This window comes from Nicotiana tabacum, chromosome 14 (assembly GCF_000715075.1).
Source record: "Nicotiana tabacum cultivar K326 chromosome 14, ASM71507v2, whole genome shotgun sequence".
Classification (NCBI taxonomy): Eukaryota; Viridiplantae; Streptophyta; class Magnoliopsida; order Solanales; family Solanaceae; genus Nicotiana; species Nicotiana tabacum.
The window spans coordinates 23,023,294-23,046,035 of NC_134093.1; the positions used below are offsets into that span (position 1 = coordinate 23,023,294).

Genomic DNA, 22,742 nt, shown 5'->3' on the forward strand with positions numbered 1-22,742 from the left:
ATTAGAAAAACTCCAAAAGAAAGTTTTTCAAAATTTTCATTCAAATCACTCACAAAAATTCAAAAACAACTCAAATTAATGTTCATATCCAAACACAACTCTAATTTCAAATACTATTTTCACTTGAAAATAATTTTCACTTTTTTCTGAATTTTATAATTTTTATGTCCAAACGCCCACTTAATACCATAAAATTTCACCAAAACAATATTAAAAATTGCTAATATATTTATCCATATTTTTGTCTAAAAATGTTTTTCACTCTTCAACCAAACATGCAAACAATTTACTGGAAAATAAAAATCTGGCAATTTCAGTATGTATATAGAATATTATCTCGTCTATATACAGACAAAAACGCTGCATGATAAAAGCCGTGAACATAGTAACTAGTCCTAAGACTCCAACGTGTTTGGTTTCCCTCTTTATATGTATAACCTTTGTAGTTAGAAGCCAAAAGGCTTTTTATCACATTATTTGTCGTCTTTTTCTGTTCTAAATATTTTTGTATTATTCAAATTTTTCCGGCGAGAAAATGGCGACGGATGTGGAGGTGGTGCAGCCCGGCACGGTAGAGATTAATGGATGTTGCAAAAAAGGACCTGGTTATGCTTCTCCACTTGAAGCTATGGCTGGTCCTAAAGAACCTTTAATTTATGTCACCTGTATTTATACTGGTAAATATTTGCTTCTCTTTTTTTAATGGATTTTGTTTTTTCAGATAACGAGAAATTTCCGAAGGCTAGTGGCTCGTGGTTCGAAACTCGAGATAATGATTAACTTGTTCCTTTAATCTTCTCCGCTCAAATAACAATTTTAGTTTGGAATTTGACGTGCGCCTAATCCATACATCAGAAACTATAATCTTACTACTAGTCCAAAGCCAGACGTAGAGGCAATTTTGTATTCTTTTCATGAAATTAGTTAATGAAAAATGAGTTTTTTTTGCTTCGAGGGGTGGATGCTTTTCTGTAAAGTGGATAAATTTGAGGTGTTTTCACTTTCTTTGATTTATTTTTGAAGTAAAACTAGTTGAAAATTGAAATCTTTATCTTTTCTTTTGCTGATAAAGTATGGTTCTTTCTTTGTTTTTCTGATACCCTTTTGGGGGTTTTGGAGGGGGGAGGTTGGGAGGGGTGAGTGGGTACAGGGGAAGAGATAAACTTTGCTCTGGAAATTTATTGTAAGATTATGATTGCTATAAAAAATCTGTCTTTTGTGGGCCAAAGGGAAACCGAGTGTTATTGTGATATTCTTTTAAAAATCATTAAGTGGTCTTCACACTCCACTAAATTATACTACTAGAGGTTAAAGACGTTACATGTTAGAACCTATAAAGTTTAAATCGTTAATTCACCTCTGATTATATGGTTAATTTCTACAGGAACAGGAAGGGGAAAACCTGACTACTTAGCTACAGTTGATGTAGATCCTAATTCACCATCTTATTCCAAAGTAATCCATAGGCTGTCTATGCCTTATGAGGGTGATGAATTGCATCATTCTGGTTGGAATTCTTGCAGTTCTTGTTATCGTGATCCTTCAGCTGCTCGACGATATCTCGTCCTGCCTTCACTTATGTAAGAACAATATCTCTGCTGTTCTGTTTTGTGATTGATCTTTAGTCATCAGTTCCAAGGTCTCAAGTTGTGCGAAATTTAGCTCAAAACAATTTCCGTGATTATAAAATTTGAACTTGTGGATGGTGCTATGTTTTTATAATAACCCTCTTGTATCATCAATGTGAGTTGTTTTTGTCAATGTTTGGGACTGAGGCATAGTTGTTGTTGTTGTATCATCAATAATGTGAGTTGTTTTTGTCAATGTTTGGGACTGAACTGTTGTTATATCATCCCCAATGTGAGTCTTTGTTTGATCCTTCTATTCCATGTGAGTATTAATGTGAAGGCAGGGAAAATTTAGCTTTTCGACTCGCCTATAATGTTCATTAGAAAAAAAGCATTGATTTTGATGACAATATGCAACAACTTATATGATATTCAAGCTTTTCGATAAATTTAACTGTTGCAGATCAGGACGCATTTATGCAATCGACACGCAAAAGGATCCAAGGGCTCCCAGTTTGTACAAAGTTGTTCAGCCAGATGATGTGATCCAAAAGACAGGATTAGCATTCCCTCACACCGCTCACTGTCTTGCTTCTGGTGAGATACTGGTGTCATATCTTGGAGACAAAGATGGAAACGCTGAGGGGAGCGGATTTCTTCTTCTTGATTCAGACTTTAACGTGAAAGGAAGGTACTGTATAGTTTGTACTGTCTTGCTAGCTGAATTACCTCTATCGGTTTTGTTTATTCACTCGCCTTGGTCTCTCGCTGATGGTTATCTTTAAAAACCAACCTAGTAGTTAAGAACAAGAAAATTACAAGAGTCTCTACATCTAAGGAGGAACAGAAACGATGCTATTTTGTCCTTAACTTTCAGTTCCTGTCCTCTTGACGGTTTATTAAGGAAATCTGAAGTTCTGTAGTTTTAGTGAAAGTAGACTATGCTCAATGCCTAAGCGAAAGCAGATTTTGACGCTTTTCTTATATCTTATATGGGAAAAACCAGGGCATAGTCCGCTCTTTGGTTATGACTTCTGGTACCAGCCTCGACATAACACCATGATCAGTTCCTCTTGGGGAGCTCCATCCGCTTTCACAAAAGGTTTCAACCTCCAGCATGTTACTGATGGGCTTTATGGTCGGCATTTGCATGTCTACACATGGCCTGGTGGTGAACTAAAACAGACATTGGATCTTGGAAACACAGGGCTCCTGCCGCTAGAGGTAATCAAACTCCCATGTTCTCCCTTTTTAACTTCGCGCCATGATTTATCCTGCTGAATACATTAATATATTCGTTTTCCTCTTTTGATTTATAGGTAAGGTTCTTGCATAATCCATCTGAAGCATTTGGATATGTGGGGTGTGCTTTGACCAGTAACATGGTGCGATTTTTCAAGAATCCAGATGGCTCGTGGGGTCATGAGATAGCAATCGCTGTAAAACCGGTGAAGGTGCAGAACTGGATTCTTCCAGAAATGCCTGGTCTTATTACTGACTTTCTGATCTCTCTTGACGATCGTTTTCTATACCTAGCAAACTGGCTACATGGTGACATTAGACAGTACAATATCGAAGATCCTGCCAATCCTAAGTTGACTAGCCAAGTATTTGTTGGAGGAGTGTTTCAAAAAGGAAACTCTGTACTCGCTGAAGCTGAAGATGGTTCAACATACCAAGTGGATGTCCCAGAAGTCCAGGTACAAACCCTTTCTATAACAACTCATTTGTTTCGATATTTTTTTGATTCTATAGTGAAGTGTTGTTTATAGAGGATATATATTACTCTATAACATAACATAAAAATCAGTTCCGCGAAAAACTTGGCTTTTATAGTGAACGAGTCACAACAGCAATCTCTTTTTTTTTTTGAATTTCTTTTTCTTAATTGAAAATTAACATCTCAATAATTTTAGTAATGCTGTAGGAAATGACAAGTTGTAGGTTTTCACCTTGCTCAAAAAAAAAAATGATATGTTGCTTCCAAATTCACTGCTTATATCAGGAAAATATGAATTCATTTAGTCAAGTTTTAGCATTTTGTTTACTTCTCAAGTCTCATCTGTGGTGCGGAACTCAAATAAGGTTGATATTATTAACTTAGATTGTTTATATCTACCCCTTTGTCCCGACTGTTGTTTTAGATTCATGTGCACAATCACTATAAACGACCTTCTGCATTACTTCCAGGGACATCGATTGAGAGGGGGACCTCAGATGATACAGTTGAGTCTAGATGGAAAGCGTTTGTACGCCACAAACTCACTGTTTAGTACATGGGACCGTCAATTCTACCCCGAGCTATTGGAGAAAGGAGGTCACATATTACAAATCGATGTTGACACTGAGAAAGGTGGCCTTGCTATAAACCCGAGATTTTTCGTTGATTTTGGAGCAGAACCTGATGGTCCATCCTTGGCTCATGAAATGAGGTATCCTGGTGGTGACTGCACTTCTGATATTTGGACATAAAGTGGTTAAAATCTGATCAAGAATAAAGTCTGGTGACTCTGATCCCATGTTGTTACATTAGCTACTGAATATCCAATGTATTCTGTTAGTGAAACAAATGTCTGTACTCAGGGGCGGCCCAAGGGTCAAGCCACTAAAGCAAAGGCTTTAGGCTTCTAAATTTTTCTTTTGTTTTTCTTCTCGTATTTGTATTGAGACCCCGACTAATCTAGATTCGTATCGCGTAAGGCCTAGTAAAAGAGAGAACACGTTTTAACAGAATTTTTTTAACCGCAGGACTCGAACCCAATATATTTAATTAAGGTAAGTTGGATCAAATACATCTCACAACAATCTTTAGAGGTAGGGTCTAAATATATTGGGTATGTTAAAATAAAAAATAAAATATTTTATAAAAAGTCAAGATAACTTTTAATTTAGTAGTGATATAACCGTTTGAGCAAAAAATGGAGAAAGAGAAGCACTCCCCCTAAACCCTTGTCGCGAATATAAAACTTTTCATTATTTAAATTTTACGAGTGACATCATTAGTGAGGTATCTATATGAATTTGGTTCTATTATCTAAGATCAACAATATCTTAGGAGAGACTAAATTATTTATAAAAGAAACTATTAACAACTGATGTTAGGCCAAAATTTTATACTTTTAGCACATTACTCACCCTATATTTTGTTGGTTTAAGTGAATTATTGTGCGACAATTGCGCTAAATTGTGTTGTTCTATGTGTAGGAACATCGAAATGAATCACCGATATTATGATAAAAAAAAATTTCCTTCTAAAAGGCCCCAAATTAAAAATTGGCTTTAGGCCACCAATCTTCTTGGGCCGCCCCTGTCTACCTTAAAACAACACTTCAATAATTTTAGCTTGCACTTGTACTTTTAAATTTCCTCCTCTCTTTCCTCATCTTTACATCTTTCCTCCTCTCTTTCCTCATCTTTACATCTTTTCATTACAAATGGCTCCCTATCTTGTTGGTTCATTTCTTGTTTTCAGAACTTTTACACTACTTAACTTTTGTCTAAGCATCATCTGCAAAAGCTTCTGTTTTTCTTCTTTTCTGTTTTCCTTTTTATGGGGGCGGTTGAGTACTTACATTGCAGAAAAGATTGGAAAAAGAACTATTTTACTCCTTAGAAATGTAATGCTGAATTAAACAGCATTATTCCAAGCTAATACAATGGATTAATATAAATGAAAAAATTATCACATCTACAGCTTTTCCTAGTATTTTTTTCTAAGTCAGAGTACCCACGACCGTTAGGTCCTGGGTTCGAGTCACGCCGGAGGAAAAGTTTGAAAACACTATAGATTCTCCTAATTTGTGAGGGAATTTAAAAATTAAAAAAAAAAATGTGACATCCACCAAATGTCATCTTTTTTAAGCAGTAAAAGGGCTGAGTTTTTTTTTTACCAAGTAATCTCATCAACTATTCATTTTTGTGAATCAACCATCCATATAAGTAGAATTCACATTTAGGGGCGGAGCTAAGGGGCACAAGGGGGTTCATTTTGCCAGAAATTATATTGTATATATAATGTTAAAATTATTTTTGTATGTATATATAATAGATGTTGAATTCTCTTAAGTTTTTCCATCTATTTACTTGAATATCCTTACTCAAAATTTTAACTCCGCACAAGACCAATTATTTTTTATGGTAATTGACAAATAAATCGTTTTTTATTCTTTTTGTAATTACGTATACCCTCATCTGCAAGGTACAAGAAATTCAACTTGAGTGATTGTGTAGCGTACCACCATCTCTCCTCTACGTAGATCCGCCCCTGTTGATATAACACATCTTTAAAGGATAAGAAAACTTGTACAAGATTATTCGCTATGAGAAAGAAAAGTTGCATGTAATATCATTTCTTAAGAGACATTACACGAGCCCATTAAATTTATATTCCACGTCGAAAGTTATAGATTCAGTTGAACCCGATATAATAATAAGGCTAGATTTGCCTCTGGGCCTAACAGCACCAACAAGGTGGATTTTATTTATCTAAAAAAAAAGGTGTCACCAATATGGAAAATAACATTAAACATTTGTTGAATTTACATGCAAAAACGCAAAGGTATATTCAAGATTTAAATTTCATGAGTTCAATCTTTAAGGTTTTAGCATTGAACCCATAATATATTTGAAGTTATCGATTCATATCTATTATTTATTACAATTCTAGTGAATTTTTAAACATAATTTTATGCTCTGTGACAAAAGTAATGAGTTCAGATAAATCCGGTACTGTAGGGCGGGATCCGCCCCTACAAAAAGGCAGACAAACAAATTTGGGATGCCAAACTCATATTGTATATAACATTTTGAACATCAATGATCAATGGAAGCCAAATTAAAATTTTAATTTTTTTTTAAAAAACAATGAGGCTCCAACTTGGCTACGGGTTGCTTTTCATCCGAACCTACATTTAAGAAATCCACTAAAACTCTAAATATCTATAAATATTTGACTGTGAACAATTATTGTACTATTAACTTGAGGTCGTCATATAAACCCATAAATTTCAAGTTGTGAATCTGCCTCTAATTAGTGGACAAAACGGGATTTGATACTAAATATAGCTCTAAAACGTTGGCACCTTTACTATGTAAATCATAGGAAAACAGCTTTGTAGAAATGACGCTTTTGTTCGTTATGCTTCCTACACAAAAGACATTAATAAGATGTAATTTTTTATAATAAAAAAACATAAACCAAAACAAATACTGTAAATTTTACCAGACAAGGTCACAAGTTCATCCCAAAGAAGTTGGCTACTCTCTAAAACTCCGTATTTGTTCATATATTCTGGGATAGACATAAACATAAAAAAGTATCATATGCTAGTAGTTGAGAAGAATTTTGCAGGGTTAGCTTTGCAACGCCTTCGGACGTTAGTTTTAATTTTAGCAAAGACAGAAACAGAGGAAGAACAATTTGATTAGCTCTAAAGGAAAGTTATCTTGACTCAGAACTTTGCTCCTGTTGAAACTCTTTTTGGGTACTCAAGAATAAGAATGATCCACATCTCCAGGTAAAGATATAACTTTATCATGTTGGTCTAAATATAACAGATGGATCCCTATCTTCTTTACTGTAATGTCGTCAGACCACACTTCTATCCTTTCCCCGCCTTTAATCATCTGGCCATAATAAAGTTCACTTAAGTAATATACACATGTCAGTTATCTGTGTCCATCAAGTATTCCAATATCCCTAGGAATATCAGCATCGGACAAATTACAATATCTAAGGCTCAATTCGGCTACAAAAGTTAGCAAGGAATATTGTATCCGATGGACACCTCTTCCAGAAATACTCCTTTTGGCCTCTAACTCTTGACCTCCCACTCTCAAAGTTACAAGATTTCTTAGCATTTCAACAGATCTAGGCAATTGTTTTATACCTGTATCATCTGCATAAAGAAATGTTAGACTTTTCATATCTCCAAGGTTATCTGGCAGTGTTTTTATAGAAGAGCAGTGATGAATGAACAATTCTTCAAGGGATATTAGCTGGCATATACTGCTTGGAAGATCCCCAAGTTTTTCGCAACGAGACATATCTAGTTTAATTAGTCTGTCCAAATTTCCTATTGATGGATGGATCTCTGTCAAACTTGTGCAACCACCAAGCAGCAAAGTCTCAAGACTTCTGAGTTGCTCGCAATAAGAGAGATTCAGCTTCTTCAAACTTCTAAAACACTAAAAGTAAATCAAATATAGTTTCAATTAACATTTTCTTTCACTCAGTTGCAATAACAGTACACATGAAATTGTAAAATTGAGTAACAAACCTGCAAATTCAATCGAAATTCTTGCATATTACTGCCGCTCATATCTAAAACTACAAGATTCTCAGCAGGAAAATTTGATGGTATATATTTTAAAGGACAGTTTTGCCAAGACAACCATTTGAGCTTCTTGGACAACAGCCCAAAATCTCCACTAATATGTAACTCATCCATTATAAGAACCCTAAGATTCTTCATTTGCTCAAATGCTTTGGTGCTCAAGTTCACTCCCTTTAATGTCCCTGGATCTACCTTCAGTACTTCTACATTTTCGGAACCCTGCAACTCAGTAAAAAGAAAAGTAACTTAAGCTCATGTTAAGTCCCAGAAATTAAGCGAGAAAAATGCTTTATACAAATTGGTGGACAAACAAAGAGAATACACCATGTATCAACAAAAATGAACTTACACATTAGAGGATGTTAAACAAATTTAAAATTGCTCAAAAAGCTAAGATGAGAGCCTTTCAAAACTGGCTAGCATCATTCACTAAGTTCACATGATAATATCAAAGGGAAAAAAATGAATAAAGATAACAAATTGCATCTAGAAACCTGATAATAGCACCCGAACCAAACCAACTTCTTTCTCTTGTTAATGATTCTAATTGGTTTTTGTGGTCCACGTCATCAAGAACAATTAGAACCTTCTTTGACTCGAGTCTTGCTTTGATTAGATTGATGCCTTGAGCAATACTGCCAACTTTGATGTCCTTATTTTTGAGTAATTGTTGAAGAAGTTTCTCTTGTAGCTTGACAAGGCCAAATTCTTCAGCTTCTGATCTAACATCGGAAAGGAAGCAATTACCATCGAAGAGTCGAAACATTCGATTGTAGATAGCTTTTGCCAGAGTTGTTTTCCCTATGCCACCAACTCCGTGAATACCAATCATGCGAACTTCATCTACACATTCATTTTGCAATAACAACTCTATATCTTTGACACGAGAATCTATTTCAACTGGGTGCCAAGCAACATCTAGAGGTGTCTGGTTGACCTCTTGTAGGACTTTGCTGTATAATGTTTTCAATAAACTTTGATTCATGCCTACAAAGTTTTTAGCAAAAACAAAAAATTAAAAGAAATACTACTCCAGTAAATAAAACTTTGATATTTGAAAGTGCGGTCGGATCGTTTCTTATTTTCTTTTCCAATTATGCCCTTATTTATTACTCCATAATTTTATTTTATCATTTTTTTATTTTAACTCCAAATCTATATATATATATATATATATATATAACTGTGTAGGCTGATGAGGCTGCCATGAACATATACTGATATAGAAAATATACAGGACTCATCTACAAGCCTCTAGAGATAACTAAAATGTACCATGGTTGGGACAGGGCCTCGACGTACCCATCAAACATGTATATATAAAATGGACTCCAAGGTCTAGACATGATAACTCCGAGTGAGTGGAGCTTACCAACCAAGCTGATTTTTGACTCTGTCTCTTGGGAAGGTCTATCCAGCTGTCTATGAGGTCCTTACCAACCAAGCTGATATTTGACTCTGTCTGCTGGGAAGGTTTATCTAGTTGTCTATCAGGTCCTGCAGGCATGAGATGCAGCATCCCCAATAAAAGGGACGTTAGTACGAATTAATATACCGAGTATGTAAGACAGCAAAATAACTGAAAGCTGAAACGAAACTGATAATATAATAACTGAAAGTAACTAGGAGTCAAAAATGATCTGAAGATATGCTTAGCTGTTGATACTAACTCAACTCTCTTAAAATGGTAAATAAAATAGATGTCCCGCACTATAAGTCTCGGTACATATAACTGCTCTGCTATAGTTGGATCGCTCATAGGCGCTCAACCATACTAGGCTCGGTATCTTGGCCATTCTGGGCTCGCTATAGGCGCTCGGCCACAGTTAGCTCGGTATATAACTTATCATCTGATCAGAGGTTGCTCAATAGGGGCCTGCCCACCGATTATAGCTCGATGGTGGTGAAAATAGTGTAATACTGCATATATATATAGACCCTCTGCTCTCTTGACTGAATAAAGAGAAAACTAAACTGAGTGTATATATACACTCTTCTCTCTTGACTGAAAGAAGACAATACTTAACGAAATATAAAGTCTCTATAAGGAAGGATACTGTAACCTATGAGACTATGATAATGTACACAAGTTCAAGAATATGAACTTCTTATTATGTCTCGTTACCAAACACATGAAGTTATGGGATCATGCCAAAATGAAGGAAGGGTTTAGCCTTAATATACCTTAACCTAGTTGAGTCCTTAATATCTTCCAAGCAACTCAACTCAGTCTACCATAGCATAAGGAGATTCAAAATCGGTGCTGAGTAAAGGCTAAGTTCATAACTTAAGCTAGTATCTCATTTATGTAAATTTGGGTAGAATATCCCCTGTAAGAAGGGACTTCTCTAATATCATATACCAAAATCCCAACAACACCAATAAATCTACACAACAATAAGTGCACAAACGTCGCACACAAAACTGTTATTTAACACGACGAGCGGCAAGCTTGGATTGGAACCAAACCCCAACTCTTTTTCCCATCTTCCCTGTACTTACAAAACCAAAAATAGGTCCAGCATATAAACATATATATTGACATGACATTCCAACCTTATATCCATCATAAAAGTAACATCAAACAGCCCCACAAGATAAAATAACGACACGAACAACTTCTAGGTAATGTGTGGTTGCTTCTTCTCCTATTTACAACATCATCAACATACTCAAAATATTGACAAGCATAAAAACAATAAGAACATTATAACTAGGCTATTCCCCCCGATTTCCATCCATATGAAGTCATATATACAAGTTTAAAGTAGGCCAATAAGAGACAACAATTTCTTTACAACTTAAAGTTCTATCTTATAATTCTTCATCCAAATAACTTAACCAACGCATAGATAAGATTAATCCCAAGAAATAGGGTATTATATATACCTTAAATAATTTGGAAAACTCGAACCAAAGATTCCCTTAGCTTATAAGCACCCTTAATCACATCACAACACCATAAAGACTCTCTTCTTTACTTAGGCTAACCTTTGAGGTTAGGTTTAGGTAAAACACCATTGGATTCAACTTGGAACCATTGAGAACTGTTAGAGAGGTGTTGATAGAGTTTGGGAACTGTCCTTGGTCGAAAATGACAAAAAATAAGCTGTCCAAGCCCTTTAAAATGTTCAAGGGTCGTCCATCGCCTAAGTGGGTCCAATTGAGAGATGCTTGCGCGGTCTCGCAAAAACGTGAATATATCTCTACTTAAATGTTGTATCGATTAACGGTTTAATGAGTTAGAAACTATACTCGTAGATCTGAAATGTGGTAGGTAGATCATCCCCTAATTCTAAGTATATTGGGAGAAAATCTCATCTACATTTGACCTAAGTTTCAACACATTTATGAATGCAACTTTTTTGATATCCTTCTCCAACACATGACTATCATATGACTAAAATAACTCGTAAAATAATCTCCTTATAATGTTAAGCACCTTAGTCTCATCCCAAAAGTACATGTTATAACATTCCCAACTTCTCGACTTTCAACGAAACTTATTTTCTTCAATTCGTTTAGCTTCTAAGCATTCAAACCCTCTTGGTTCTTGGTATTCATGATCTTAAATATTTGTAACCTCCACGTTAGCATGATTAACTAACTTTGTAAACTTTTCAAAGATGATTTCATTTCTGAGCTTACATCAATTGACTTACGACGTACTCATACGTACGAAAACATGGGGTGTAACAAAAACGATCGGTCGGGTCGTTACAAACGAGGAGTAGAAGAGATTAGAGAGGTTTGGGAGACTCCATCCTCTAACTTTCAGTGGAACTGAGTCAGATGATACTCAGGATTTCTTGGACAGATGCCAATGGATGCTTCATACAACGGGTATGCCGGAGACCAGTGGGGTCTCATTTACTACTTTTCAGCTGACCGGAGCAGCCTTCAGATGGTAGGAGACTTATGAGAGGAGCAGGCCAGTTGATGCAACACGACTTTCATGGCATGAGTTCCCCGCATTATTTCTGGAGAAGTTTATGCCACAAACCCGCTGAGAGGAACTGCGGAGGGAGTTCGAGTATTTACGTCAGGAGGACCTGTCTGTGACCTAGTATGAGACATGGATTTCAAAATTGGCCTGTCATGCAGTTTGGTTGGTTCCCACTGAGAGGGAGAAGATCATGAGGTTCATTAATAGCCTCAATCATAGTTTTGTTTTGTTATAAATCTGGGAAATGTAGCAGGTGATAAATTCGACGAGGTGGTGGACAATGCTTGACGACTAGAAAGGGTCTGTACTTAGGAGCGTGAGGATAGGGAGGCCAAGAGGTCTCGTGGTCCGGGTAATTCCAGCGGTGTTCCTTCTGGAGGACAACCTTATCACAACAGAGGTTCACCTTATAGGCCCGCAAAGATGGCTCGTCCAACTCATCGTGGCGTATCAGCTAGCCATGGTTCATACAGTGCTTGACCGAGTCAGTATTCTCTTAATACACTTCCATCTCAGAGTTCATCTCGTGCACCATCGGTTCAGGATTCATCTGTACCAGGTTCTTCTGGTAGTTATTCTGGTTCTCGAGATCCGCCTCAGAACTAGCCACCATTATTTGAGAGAGATTGCTATGAGTGTGGAGAGTTGGGTTATGTGAGGAAATATTGTCCCCGTCTTTCGCGAGGTCCAGTTCAGGAGAGAATTCAAGCTATGACTCCTGCACTAGCTGCTACGCCACCGGCCCAGCCAGTGCGGGGTGGGGCTCAGGCAGCCAGAGGTCATCCTAGAGGGGGAGGTTGATCAGGTGGCGGTCAGGCCCGATTCTATGTTATTCCTGCTAGGCCAGATGTCTTTGCTTCCGATGCAGTGATCACATGTATTGTCTCAGTGTGCCACATGGAAGGTTCTATATTATTTGACTCTGGTTCCACATATTCGTATGCATTATCATATTTTGCTAGTTATCTGAATATGCCCCGTGAGTCCTTAGTCTCATATATTTATGTTTTAACTCCCGTAGGCGATACTATTATTGTGGACCATATGTATCGGTCGTGTGTGGTAACTATTTGGGGATTGGAGACTAGAGTTGATCTTTTATTGCTTAGTATGGTTGAGTTCAATGTGATCTTGGGTATGAATTGGTTGTCTCCATGTCATGCTATTCTAGACCATCACGCAAAAATTGTGACATTGACGATGCCGGGGTTTCCTAGGATCGAATGGAGAGGTTCTCTATATTATGTTCCTAACAGAGTAATTTCTTATTTGAAGGCCCAACGGATGGTTGGGAAGGGGTGTTTGTTATATTTGGCCTTTGTGAGAGATGTTGATGCAGACACTCTTACTATTGCGTATGTACCGGTAGTGCAAGACTTTCCAGATGTATTTCTTGCAGACCTGCCGGGTATGCCACTCGACAGGGATATTGATTTAGGTATTGACTTAGTGCCTGACACTCGGCCCATTTCTATTCCTCTGTATCATATGTCACTAGCTGAATTGAAAGAATTAAAGAATTAAAAGAGCAACTTTAGGAACTTCTTGATAAGGGTTTTATTAGGCCTAGTGTGTCTCCTTGGGGTGCACCACTTTTATTTGTGAAAAAGAAAGACGGTACTATGCAGATGTGCATCGACTATAGGTAGTTGAACAAACAATTAAGAACAAGTATCTTTTGCCTCGTATTGATGATTTATTTGACCAGCTTCAGGGAGCGAGGGTGTTCTCTAAGTTTGGTTTAAGGTCTGGGTATCATCAGTTGAATATTCGGGATTCAGATATTCAACAGACGGCATTCAGGACCCGCTATGGTCACTATGAATTTCTCGTGATGTATTTTGGGGATGACCAACGCCCTAACAACATTCATGCACTTGATGAACAGTATATTTCAGCCATATCTTGATTCATTTGTCGTATTATTTATTGATGATATCCTAATGTACTCACGTAGCCAGGAGAAGCATGCACAACATTTGAGTATTGTACTACAGAGGCTAAGAGAGGAGAAACTTTATGCCAAGTTCTCTAAGTGTGAGTTCTGGCTTAGTTCAGTGGCATTCTTGGGACACATAGTGTCTAGTAAAGAAATTAAGGTGGATCCGAAGAAGATAGAGGCAGTTCAGAGTTGGCCCAGACCATTTTCAACTACTTAGATTCAGAATTTTCTCGGCTTGGATGATTATTATCGTCGTTTTGTGGAGGTCTTCTCATCTATTGCATCTCCCTTGACTTAATTGGCCCAGAAAGGTGCCATATTCAGGTGGTCGGATGAGTGTGAAGAGAGCTTTCAGAAACTTAAGACTACCTTGACCATAACTTCAGTTCTAGTTTTGCGTTCAGCTTCAGGCTCTTATACAGTGTATTGTGATGCTTCTCATATCGGTATTGGGTGTGTCTTAATGCAGGAGAGTAGAGCGATTACTTATGCTTCATGCCAGTTGAAGCCACATGAGAAGAACTACCATGTTCATGATTTAGAGTTGGCAGCTATCGTTCATGCATTAAAGATTTGGGGGCACTATCTCTATGGTGTGTCTTTTGAGGTATTTATAGATCATCGGAGTCTCCAACACTTTTTCAAAAAATATGATCTAAATTTGAGGCAGCGAAGATGGTTGGAGCTACTAAAGGACTATAATATTACCATTATGTATCATCCCGGTTAGGCTAATGTGGTGGCCGATGCCTTGAGTAGAAAGGCAATGAGTATGGGTAGGCTTGCATTCATTCCTTTTGGTGAGAGACCTCTTGCAGTTTATTTTTAGGCCTCGGCTAACCAGTTCGTGAGATTAGATATTTCGGAGTTCAGTCGGGTTCTAGCTTGTATGATTTCTCGATCTTATTTATATGCCCGCATCAGAGAGCCCTAGTTTGATGATCCCCATTTGCTTTTCCTGAAGGACACAATAACATGGTGATGCTAAAGATGTTACTATTGGAGATGATGAGACGTTGAGAATGCAAGGTCATATTTGTATGCCAAATATAGATAGACTGCGTGAGTTGATTCTTGAAGAAACCCATAGTTTGTGGTATTCCATTCATCTAGGTGCTGCTAAAATGTACCAGGACCTCAGGAAACATTATTGGCGGAAAAGGATAAAGAAAGATAAAGTTGGGTTTGTAGCCCGGTGTTTAACTTGTCAACAGGTAAAGTATGAGCATCAGAGACCGGTCGGATTGCTTCAGAGACTTGAAATTCTAGAGTGGAAATGGGAGCGTATTAACATGGACTTCGTAGTTGGACTCTCATGGACTTCAAAAATGTTTGATGCTATTTGAGTGATTGTGTATCGGTTAACCAAGTCCGCACACTTTATTCCAGTTGGGACTACTTACTCTTCGGAGCGGTTGGCTGAGATTTATATCCTCGATATTGTTCGCCTTCATGGTATGCCAGTGCCCATCATTTCATATCGGGGCACGCAATTTATATCACAGTTTTGGAGAGCAGTGCAGCGAGAATTAGGCATGCAGGTTCAGTTGAGTACATCATTTCACCCTCAGACGGACGGACAGACAGTCTGAGCGCACTATTCTGATATTAGAAAAAATGCTACGTGCTTGTGTTATAGATTTCAGGGGTTCTTGGGATCCGTTTCTGTCACTTGTAGAGTTTGCCTATAACAACAACTACTAATAGAGCATTCATATGGCTCTTTATGAGGCTTTATATGGGATACGGTGTCGATCTCCGGTGGGTTGGTTTGAACCGGGTGAGGCTAGGCTATTGGGTACTGATTTAGTTTAGGATGCTTTGGAAAAGATTAAATTGATTCAGGATTGACTTCGCATGGCGCAGTCTAGACAAAAGAGTTATGCCAACCGGAAAGTTCACGAAGTTGCTTACATGGTAAGAGAGAAGGTACTACTCTGAGTTTCTCCTATGAAGGGTGTTATGGGGTTCAGAAAGAAGGGCAAGTTGAGTCCTAGGTATATTGGGCCTTTTGAAATACTTAAGAAGATTGGAGAGGTGGCTTATGAACTTTCATTGCCGCCTAGTCTATCGAGTGTTCATCCAGTGTTTCATGTATCTATGCTCCGGAAGTATGTCGGAGATCCGTCTCATGTTTTAGATTTCAGTATGGTTCAGTTGGATGGTAATTTGACTTATGATGTGGAGTCGGTGGCCATTTTGGACCGGCATGTTCGATAGTTGAGGTCAAATAATATACCTTCAGTGAAAGTACAGTGGAGAGGCCAGCCAGTCGGAGAACCTACATGGGAGACTGAGCTGGAGATGCGGAGAAAATATCCATACCTATTTGAGACTCCAGGTATGATTCTAAACCCGTTTGTTTGAGAGAGGGAGAATGTAACGACCCGACCGATCATTTTAAGTATTACAGCCCCGTTTTCCCATTTGCTGAATAGTTTATGCTCAATTGTGATTATGTGACTTGTCGGGGAGGTTTCAGAATGAATTGGAATAATTAGTTCCAAAATTTAAAGCTTAAGTTGAAATAGTTAATCGGATGGTGACTTATGTGTAAACGACTCCGGAATAGAGTTCTGATGATTCCAATAGCTCCGTATGGTGATTTTGGACTTAGGAGTGTGTCTGGATAATTATTTGGAAGTCCGTAGTTAAATTAGGCTTGAAATGGCGAAAACAGGAATTTATGTTTGGAAGTTTGACCGGGAGTTGACTTTTTGATATCGGGGCTGGAATCCAGTTCTAAAACTTTTCATAGGTCCGTTATGTCATGTATGACTTGTGTGCAAAATTTGAGGTCAATCGGACTTGATTTGATAGGTTTCGGCATCGAATGTAGAAATTGGAAATTTGTTAATTTTCATTAGGCTTGAATTGGCTTGCGATTCATTGTTTTAGCTTTATTTGATGTGATTTGAGACCTCGACTAAGTTCGTATAATGTTTTAGGACTTGTTGGTATATTTGGTTGAGGTCCCATGGGCCTCTGAGTTTCGGATGGTTAACAAATCAAAAATTTGGACTTAGAACAAAGCTGGAAACTTGCTGCCTACTGATGCAATTGCACCTGCAGAACTATTCTCGCAGGTGTGAGCTCGCGGAAGCAAAATTTGTCTTGGCAAAGGCAGGGATCGCATATGTGCATGGCTGATCGTAGAAGCGGACGCGCATCTGCAAAGGTTGGACCGTAGAAGCAGAGAATGGGGGAGGGGGAGTTGCTTCGCATTAGCGAGTCCGCAGAAGCGGAAGCTTCACTGTAAAAGCAGAACTGCAGATGCGGTTAAATTTTCCGCATAAGCGAAAGCACCATGCAATGTACAAAAACAGAAGGGACCGATATTTTCTCATTCTTGGACATTTCAAACACGGGGTATGGCGATTTTTCAGAGAGAATTCTTGGAAAATCTTGAGGTAAGTCACTTATGATCATTGTTAGTCAATAATATTGAATTATCGTTGAGTATTTCAGCTAGATTACGTGTTTTTGAGGTGAAATTCGAGGATTTGGGTCTAGGAATTTGAAAAAAAAATTTGAGGATTTAAAGGTCGAGTTGATGTCAGAATTTGGTAAATTTGGTATGGTTGGACTCGTGGTTGAATGAGCGTTCATATTTTGTAACTTTTGTCAGGTTCCGAGACGTGGGCCTCACTGACGATTTTTGAGTTAAATTTTGGATTTTATTGGAAAATTAGTATTTGCATATGGAATTAATTCCTATAATTTATGTTGACTGTATCGAATTAATTGAGACTAGATTCGAGACGTTTAGAGGCCGATTCGCGAGGCAAAGGCATATTGGAATAAAGAACTTGCACGGTTTGAGGTGATACTTCTAAATTTGGTTCTGAGGGTATGAATCCCTGAATTATGTGTTATATGAATTGTTTGGAGGTGACGCACATGCTAGGTGATGGGCGTGTGGGCGTGCACCATAGAAACTATGACTTAATTAAATTCTGTAGAGTTGCATAATCAAAGAATCATGTCATTATTCACATATTCCTCACGTGTTAGAGAAATTGAGTTGAGGCTCCTATTAAAGATCATGTTTAGGCTACATGCTGATATTTTGGGACCCACAGGGTCGTGTTACTCTTGAATTAATTGTTTTAAAATGTAAATTTCATACTCAGTCATGTTCATCTATTGTGAGGATATTTATAGGATCGAGTCGCACGCCGCATCAGGCCATTTTGGCTTTATATTTATTATTATTATATGGATCGAGGTTGCACGCCGCAGCAGGCCTTATAGGCTTTATTATTATGGGATCGGATTGCACGCCGCAGTAGGCCATATTGCCTTTATTATAGCGCTTGGGCTGAAGGAGCCCCTCCGGAGTCTGCACCCCCCATAGTGAGCGCAATTGATATTTATATTTGGGATGGACTTCCCAGGGCATGGAGTTTCCCTATTTATTTATTTATATTAGGGATGGATCTTCCCTGGCATGGATCCTGCCTAATGATATATATATTTGGGGATAGATCTTCCCCTGGGCTGGATTGGCCTTATACAATATTGAGTGACTGACTGTCAGTTGATGTGTATATATATATATGGGATGGATCTTCCCTAGGCTGGATTGGACATATACAGTACTGAGTGACTGAGTATTTTGAGATTGTGGGTACACAAGGTTTTCACTTAGGTGCATCACATACAACATGTACATTGGCATGTAGATATAGAGATGTCATATTCCTTATATCATTCAGAATTGATCTATTTTACTTGTACTGAGTTTAACTATTGAATTTGAAAGCATGCCTACATTTCGGTACTGTTATTTCTATACTGGATTGTACCTATTGAGCTCATCACTTCTTTCATCCCAAATGTTAGTCTTGTTACTTATTCAGTACATGGGGTAGGTTGTACTCATACTACAATCTACACTTCGTGTGCAGATCCAGGTACTTCCGGATATGGCGGTTGCTAGATTTGTGGATTTATCTGTTGGAGACTATCGAGGTAGCTTCTCGGCGTCCGCAGACCTTGTCTTTTTTCCCTTTCAGTTATTTGTGTTGTTCTATATTTTCATACAGTATTTTTATCAGTCAGATTGTATTGTCATTTAGACGCTCATGTACTCAGTGACATCGGGTTTTGGGAGTGTATTGTATAAAGACCGTATTTTGTATCAAAAGTTTGAGGGATTTTACTCTTAAATTTATTTATTGTATTTTCAAACTTAAAAGAAATTGTGGTTTATTGAGGTTGTCGGCTTGCCTAGTATTAAGATAGGTGCCATCACGACATGTATAATTTTGGGTCGTGACACTTATTGTCTTGTGACCTCTTAATTGTTGCGCTCCTTTCATGACTCTGTGCTTATCTGCTACTTATTTTATTTGTTGTAATTGCACACCTTAGTTGTCTCGTTCTTCATTTGTCCTGTTGCTTTTGTAATATTTTTTTCTTTCCTTGATTTTTACGTGATTCCTTCATTGTCGTGTACTCATACCCTATGATTGTAGGAATTCTTGTAAATTGAGTATTGGATTGTTGATGTTATAGATTTATTTATGGATCGGGTTGCACGCTGCAACATGAGGAATAAGGGAGGATTTATATTGTATGGTGGGATCGGGTTGCATGCCGCAATATGTGAAATAAGGGTGGATTGATATGGTAAAATAAGGGAGGATTATGATATTGACTCTAATTATATGGTGGGATCGGGTTGCGCACCATAACATATATTTAATTATTATTATTGATATTTACATGGTGGAATAAAGGAGGATAGTATTGTACGGTGGGATCAGGTTGCACGCCGCAACATATATTTATTTATTGTTATTGATATTTACATGGTAGAATAAGGAAGGATAGTGTTGTACTGTGGGATCGGGTTGCACGCCGCAACAATTTATGTGTTTTGTATTCCTTGTTGTATTGTGTTGGCTTCGGTTATTTCGTACGAGACTTTGAGGAATTATATTTTTGGTTTTTACTGGTTTTTTGAGGATTGAGTTGTTTTCATTCATTTACTTCTTTTCTGTCATATCCTGTCTTCCTTTCCTATTACTATTATTTTGGTGAATTGATTTAAAAGATGAATTTTCTACGCTGAGTCATTATCTCATACCATGTTGAGTTGTTAGTAATACAACAGTTTTAAATAAAATAATTAATAACATGCTTACCTTATGTGACTCTTATGTTAAAACTCGCCATTTCATTCGGTACCTTACTATTTTAATAGTCGTCATATTTCACTTTAATCGATTTCTCAACTTAATCTCCTTACCCTATATGATGTTTCTACTTTACTTAAAAAGGAGTTGCTATTATGTTTTAATTTATTTAAATTCTGTATTCAAATCAGTAGCTTATCTGATGCCTTATTTTATTTGAAAATATTATTCTCCTCACCCAAATGTTTTCCAAAATAAACTCATCTCTTATTGATTTTCTGTTTGGTCTAGAAACTATAATTTTACTTTATTATATATGAATAGATCCCTGGAATATTATTTATAGCATTTGACACAGATATTATGTACCTGGTAGTACGTCGATTTTGTCGTGCGAAGTGATATGGAAAATGTGGGCACAAAGTTCCATGTGTGTTAAAGGTTTGAAAGATATGATTTATGATCGGAGATTATGAGAAATGGGATTGTTTAGATTCGTGTATTAGGAATGATTTTATTGGTTGAGTTGTCATAGTTTTCCCTACTTGAACATATTCATACTTCATCCGCACCCCGACTATGTTGTTTCTCGTTGCCATTTGTGTTCCCCTTATCTTCATTATTGATTGTAATTTGAATTCTTTCTGCTATTGGCCTTACATTGATATTCTTTCCTTGTTATCTTTATGTCATATCCTTCACAGGTTTACTTGTCTGGTATATGTCTTGACTTGGCCTCGTCACTACTCTACCACTATGGTGTACGCATGCTACGCTTCTGCATATTTTTGTGCAAAACCAGGTACTTCGGATCGAGTTGGTTTAAAGACTTATGTTGTATTCATTTCCATTATTTCCTATTACTCCAGAACAATGATGTATTCATTATATATAGTTACTCTTAAAAGGCTTATGACTTGTATTACTAGTTTTATGATACTGTGTCATGTTAAGATTAATGGCTTATACAGAGATTTTTGGTTCATGTTTAATAATTGTTTAGTTGAATCTATTATCATTTTGGTATATATTAGGCTTACCTAGTTTTAGAGACTAGGTACCATCACGACTTTTTTGGAGGAATTTTGGGTCGTGACAAGTTGGTATCAGAGCTCTAGGTTCATAGGTGCTACGAGTCATAAGCAGGTTTAGTAGAGACCTGCGGATCAGTACGGAGACATCTGTACTTATCTTCGAGAGGCTACGGAAACTAGTAGGAAATTCCACTTCTTTCATTCCTTGTCGTGCGACATTGATTCAGCTTGAAACATATATCTTATATTCCTTTGCTTCCACTTGTGTAAGATATTACGCACTCGGTATCAGCTATGCGCCAACGGTTCGGGATGCTACGGATGGGCCACGAGGTGGAAGTTGATTGGAGGATAGTTAGTGGTATTAGATACTATGTGGTTCGTATAGGATTTATACTCAGTGAAAGGTATCTATTATAATTCAAGGCACTAGAGAAAGCGAGTTCGACTGTCACGAGAAAGGACATGCGCTTAGTAGATGATTTGAGGTATCTCATGATTGATGGTGTATGTATATAGTATTGAAATGTTTCCCCAAAATTTGTATATGGTTAAGATCTGAGATTTGCATGGGATGATGTTGGGACTTGCGATATTTTTACATCATTAATGAATATACATTTTAATATCAAAGTGGTCAGAGAAACAATTTCAGATTCACAAAAGGTCTATTGAGCGTGGGCATCTCGATTGCGGCATTATGGGGTGCTTTAGAGGAAATACAGTGGTTTGTAAGCTTCTGGGCTACGTGGTTCATGATAGGGTCTTCTACATTGAGCATTGGTTTTGAGATCGTTGTGTATCAGCAGGGAGGAGTGTTACCCTAAAGGAAAGTCGAGGAGGATCCGAAGAAATGGGTCAGCTCGGTGGTGTTGGGCCAGCATGGTAATAGAGGTAATTGGTCCTTTTTGGGGTGTTAATTCTCTACCGGTGTTTGTGGTAGTACTCTTGGGTGAGACAATTTGTGTGACTCGCTTGAGTTGGGAAGATTCAGTCTTGATGGCTTAGTTATGTGTGGACGAGTCTCAGAGATTTCTCGATGGTATAGACCACAACTTGAGTTAGATGTCTGCTGCGGGCATAAGGAATATGTTGTGCATTATGATTTTTCTCATGGATGGATATCAAAAGTTAATAGAATGTTGGCATTATTGGATATCACATGTGAAGAGCGTGCATTTTAGGAAGGCACCATGTGATTAGAGTTGCGAGTGCTTGACTAGTGGTACAATGACTACCGTGTTCTAGGAGCTTCTGAAGTTCAGGTTTTGTTACACGATATGGAAGATCTGTGTGGATGTTTTCAGAAGATGATGTAGTGGGAATGAGCCATTTGAGTAGCGTAGTTGAGATCGAGTATTTGAGTTATGGTATTTATGAAGTTTTGGGGCTGGGTGTCCTCATAGGCGGAATATTTCTTATTTTCGGAGTATGAAGAAATGTTGAGAATGGGATCACTGACGGCATAAATTATCGATAGGTTGCTATGGACTTTTGGAAGGATATTTACCTGTTTAGGAATTATCGAAATTGGTTTGGGGGTTATTTGAAAGCCCAAGCAGAATTTGTCTATATCAGATCAGGTTTGGGTACTCTTGTGAAGTTGATATCATGGTCATGCTACCAGGCAGAATGGATATTATTTGTGCCCCTGACCTATGTTATGTGTTTATCTCTTATGTTATGACAGATTGTGAGGTGGTATGATTGTTCTCACACATGTGGTAATGTCGTTCAGGCGTTATGGTGATATGGGCAAGATAGCCCTCGTGAT

The 22,742-nt window shown here is 37.6% G+C and overlaps 2 protein-coding genes across 3 annotated transcripts; one reads left to right on the forward strand and one right to left on the reverse strand.

Annotated features, from left to right (window-relative positions):
• Nucleotides 1-401: 401 nt before the first annotated feature.
• LOC107791028 (selenium-binding protein 1-like) lies at nt 402-4,206 on the forward strand. Its single transcript, XM_016613015.2, has 6 exons — nt 402-677; nt 1,385-1,580; nt 2,032-2,259; nt 2,561-2,792; nt 2,888-3,268; nt 3,759-4,206. The coding sequence occupies exons 1-6, from the start codon at nt 536-538 to the stop codon at nt 4,038-4,040; spliced, it is 1,461 nt and encodes a 486-aa protein (XP_016468501.1). The 5' UTR covers nt 402-535; the 3' UTR covers nt 4,041-4,206.
• Nucleotides 4,207-6,793: 2,587 nt separating this feature from the next.
• Nucleotides 6,794-8,893, reverse strand: LOC107791012 (disease resistance protein Roq1-like). Of its 2 annotated transcripts, none has more exons than XM_016612993.2 (3): nt 8,398-8,893; nt 7,847-8,122; nt 6,794-7,754 (listed from the first exon to the last, which is right to left on the reverse strand). In XM_016612993.2, the coding sequence occupies exons 2-3, from the start codon at nt 8,039-8,041 to the stop codon at nt 7,236-7,238; spliced, it is 714 nt and encodes a 237-aa protein (XP_016468479.2). In that variant the 5' UTR covers nt 8,042-8,122; nt 8,398-8,893; the 3' UTR covers nt 6,794-7,235. The 2 variants fall into 2 exon arrangements, with proteins under 2 accessions (XP_016468479.2, XP_075086470.1); XM_075230369.1 differs by lacking the exon at nt 8,398-8,893 and adding an exon at nt 8,253-8,388.
• Nucleotides 8,894-22,742: the final 13,849 nt, after the last annotated feature.

Coding starts and splice junctions, on each gene's coding strand:
- LOC107791028 (XM_016613015.2), top strand. CDS start 536: ATGGCGACGGATGTGGAGGTGGTGCAGCCCGGCACGGTAGAGATTAAT. Junction 2,260..2,560: donor GACTTTAACGTGAAAGGAAG/GTACTGTATAGT, acceptor CTTATATCTTAT/ATGGGAAAAACCAGGGCATA. Junction 2,793..2,887: donor CAGGGCTCCTGCCGCTAGAG/GTAATCAAACTC, acceptor TTTGATTTATAG/GTAAGGTTCTTGCATAATCC.
- LOC107791012 (XM_016612993.2), bottom strand. CDS start 8,041: ATGAAGAATCTTAGGGTTCTTATAATGGATGAGTTACATATTAGTGGA. Junction 7,755..7,846: donor AATTTCGATTGAATTTGCAG/GTTTGTTACTCA, acceptor ATTTACTTTTAG/TGTTTTAGAAGTTTGAAGAA.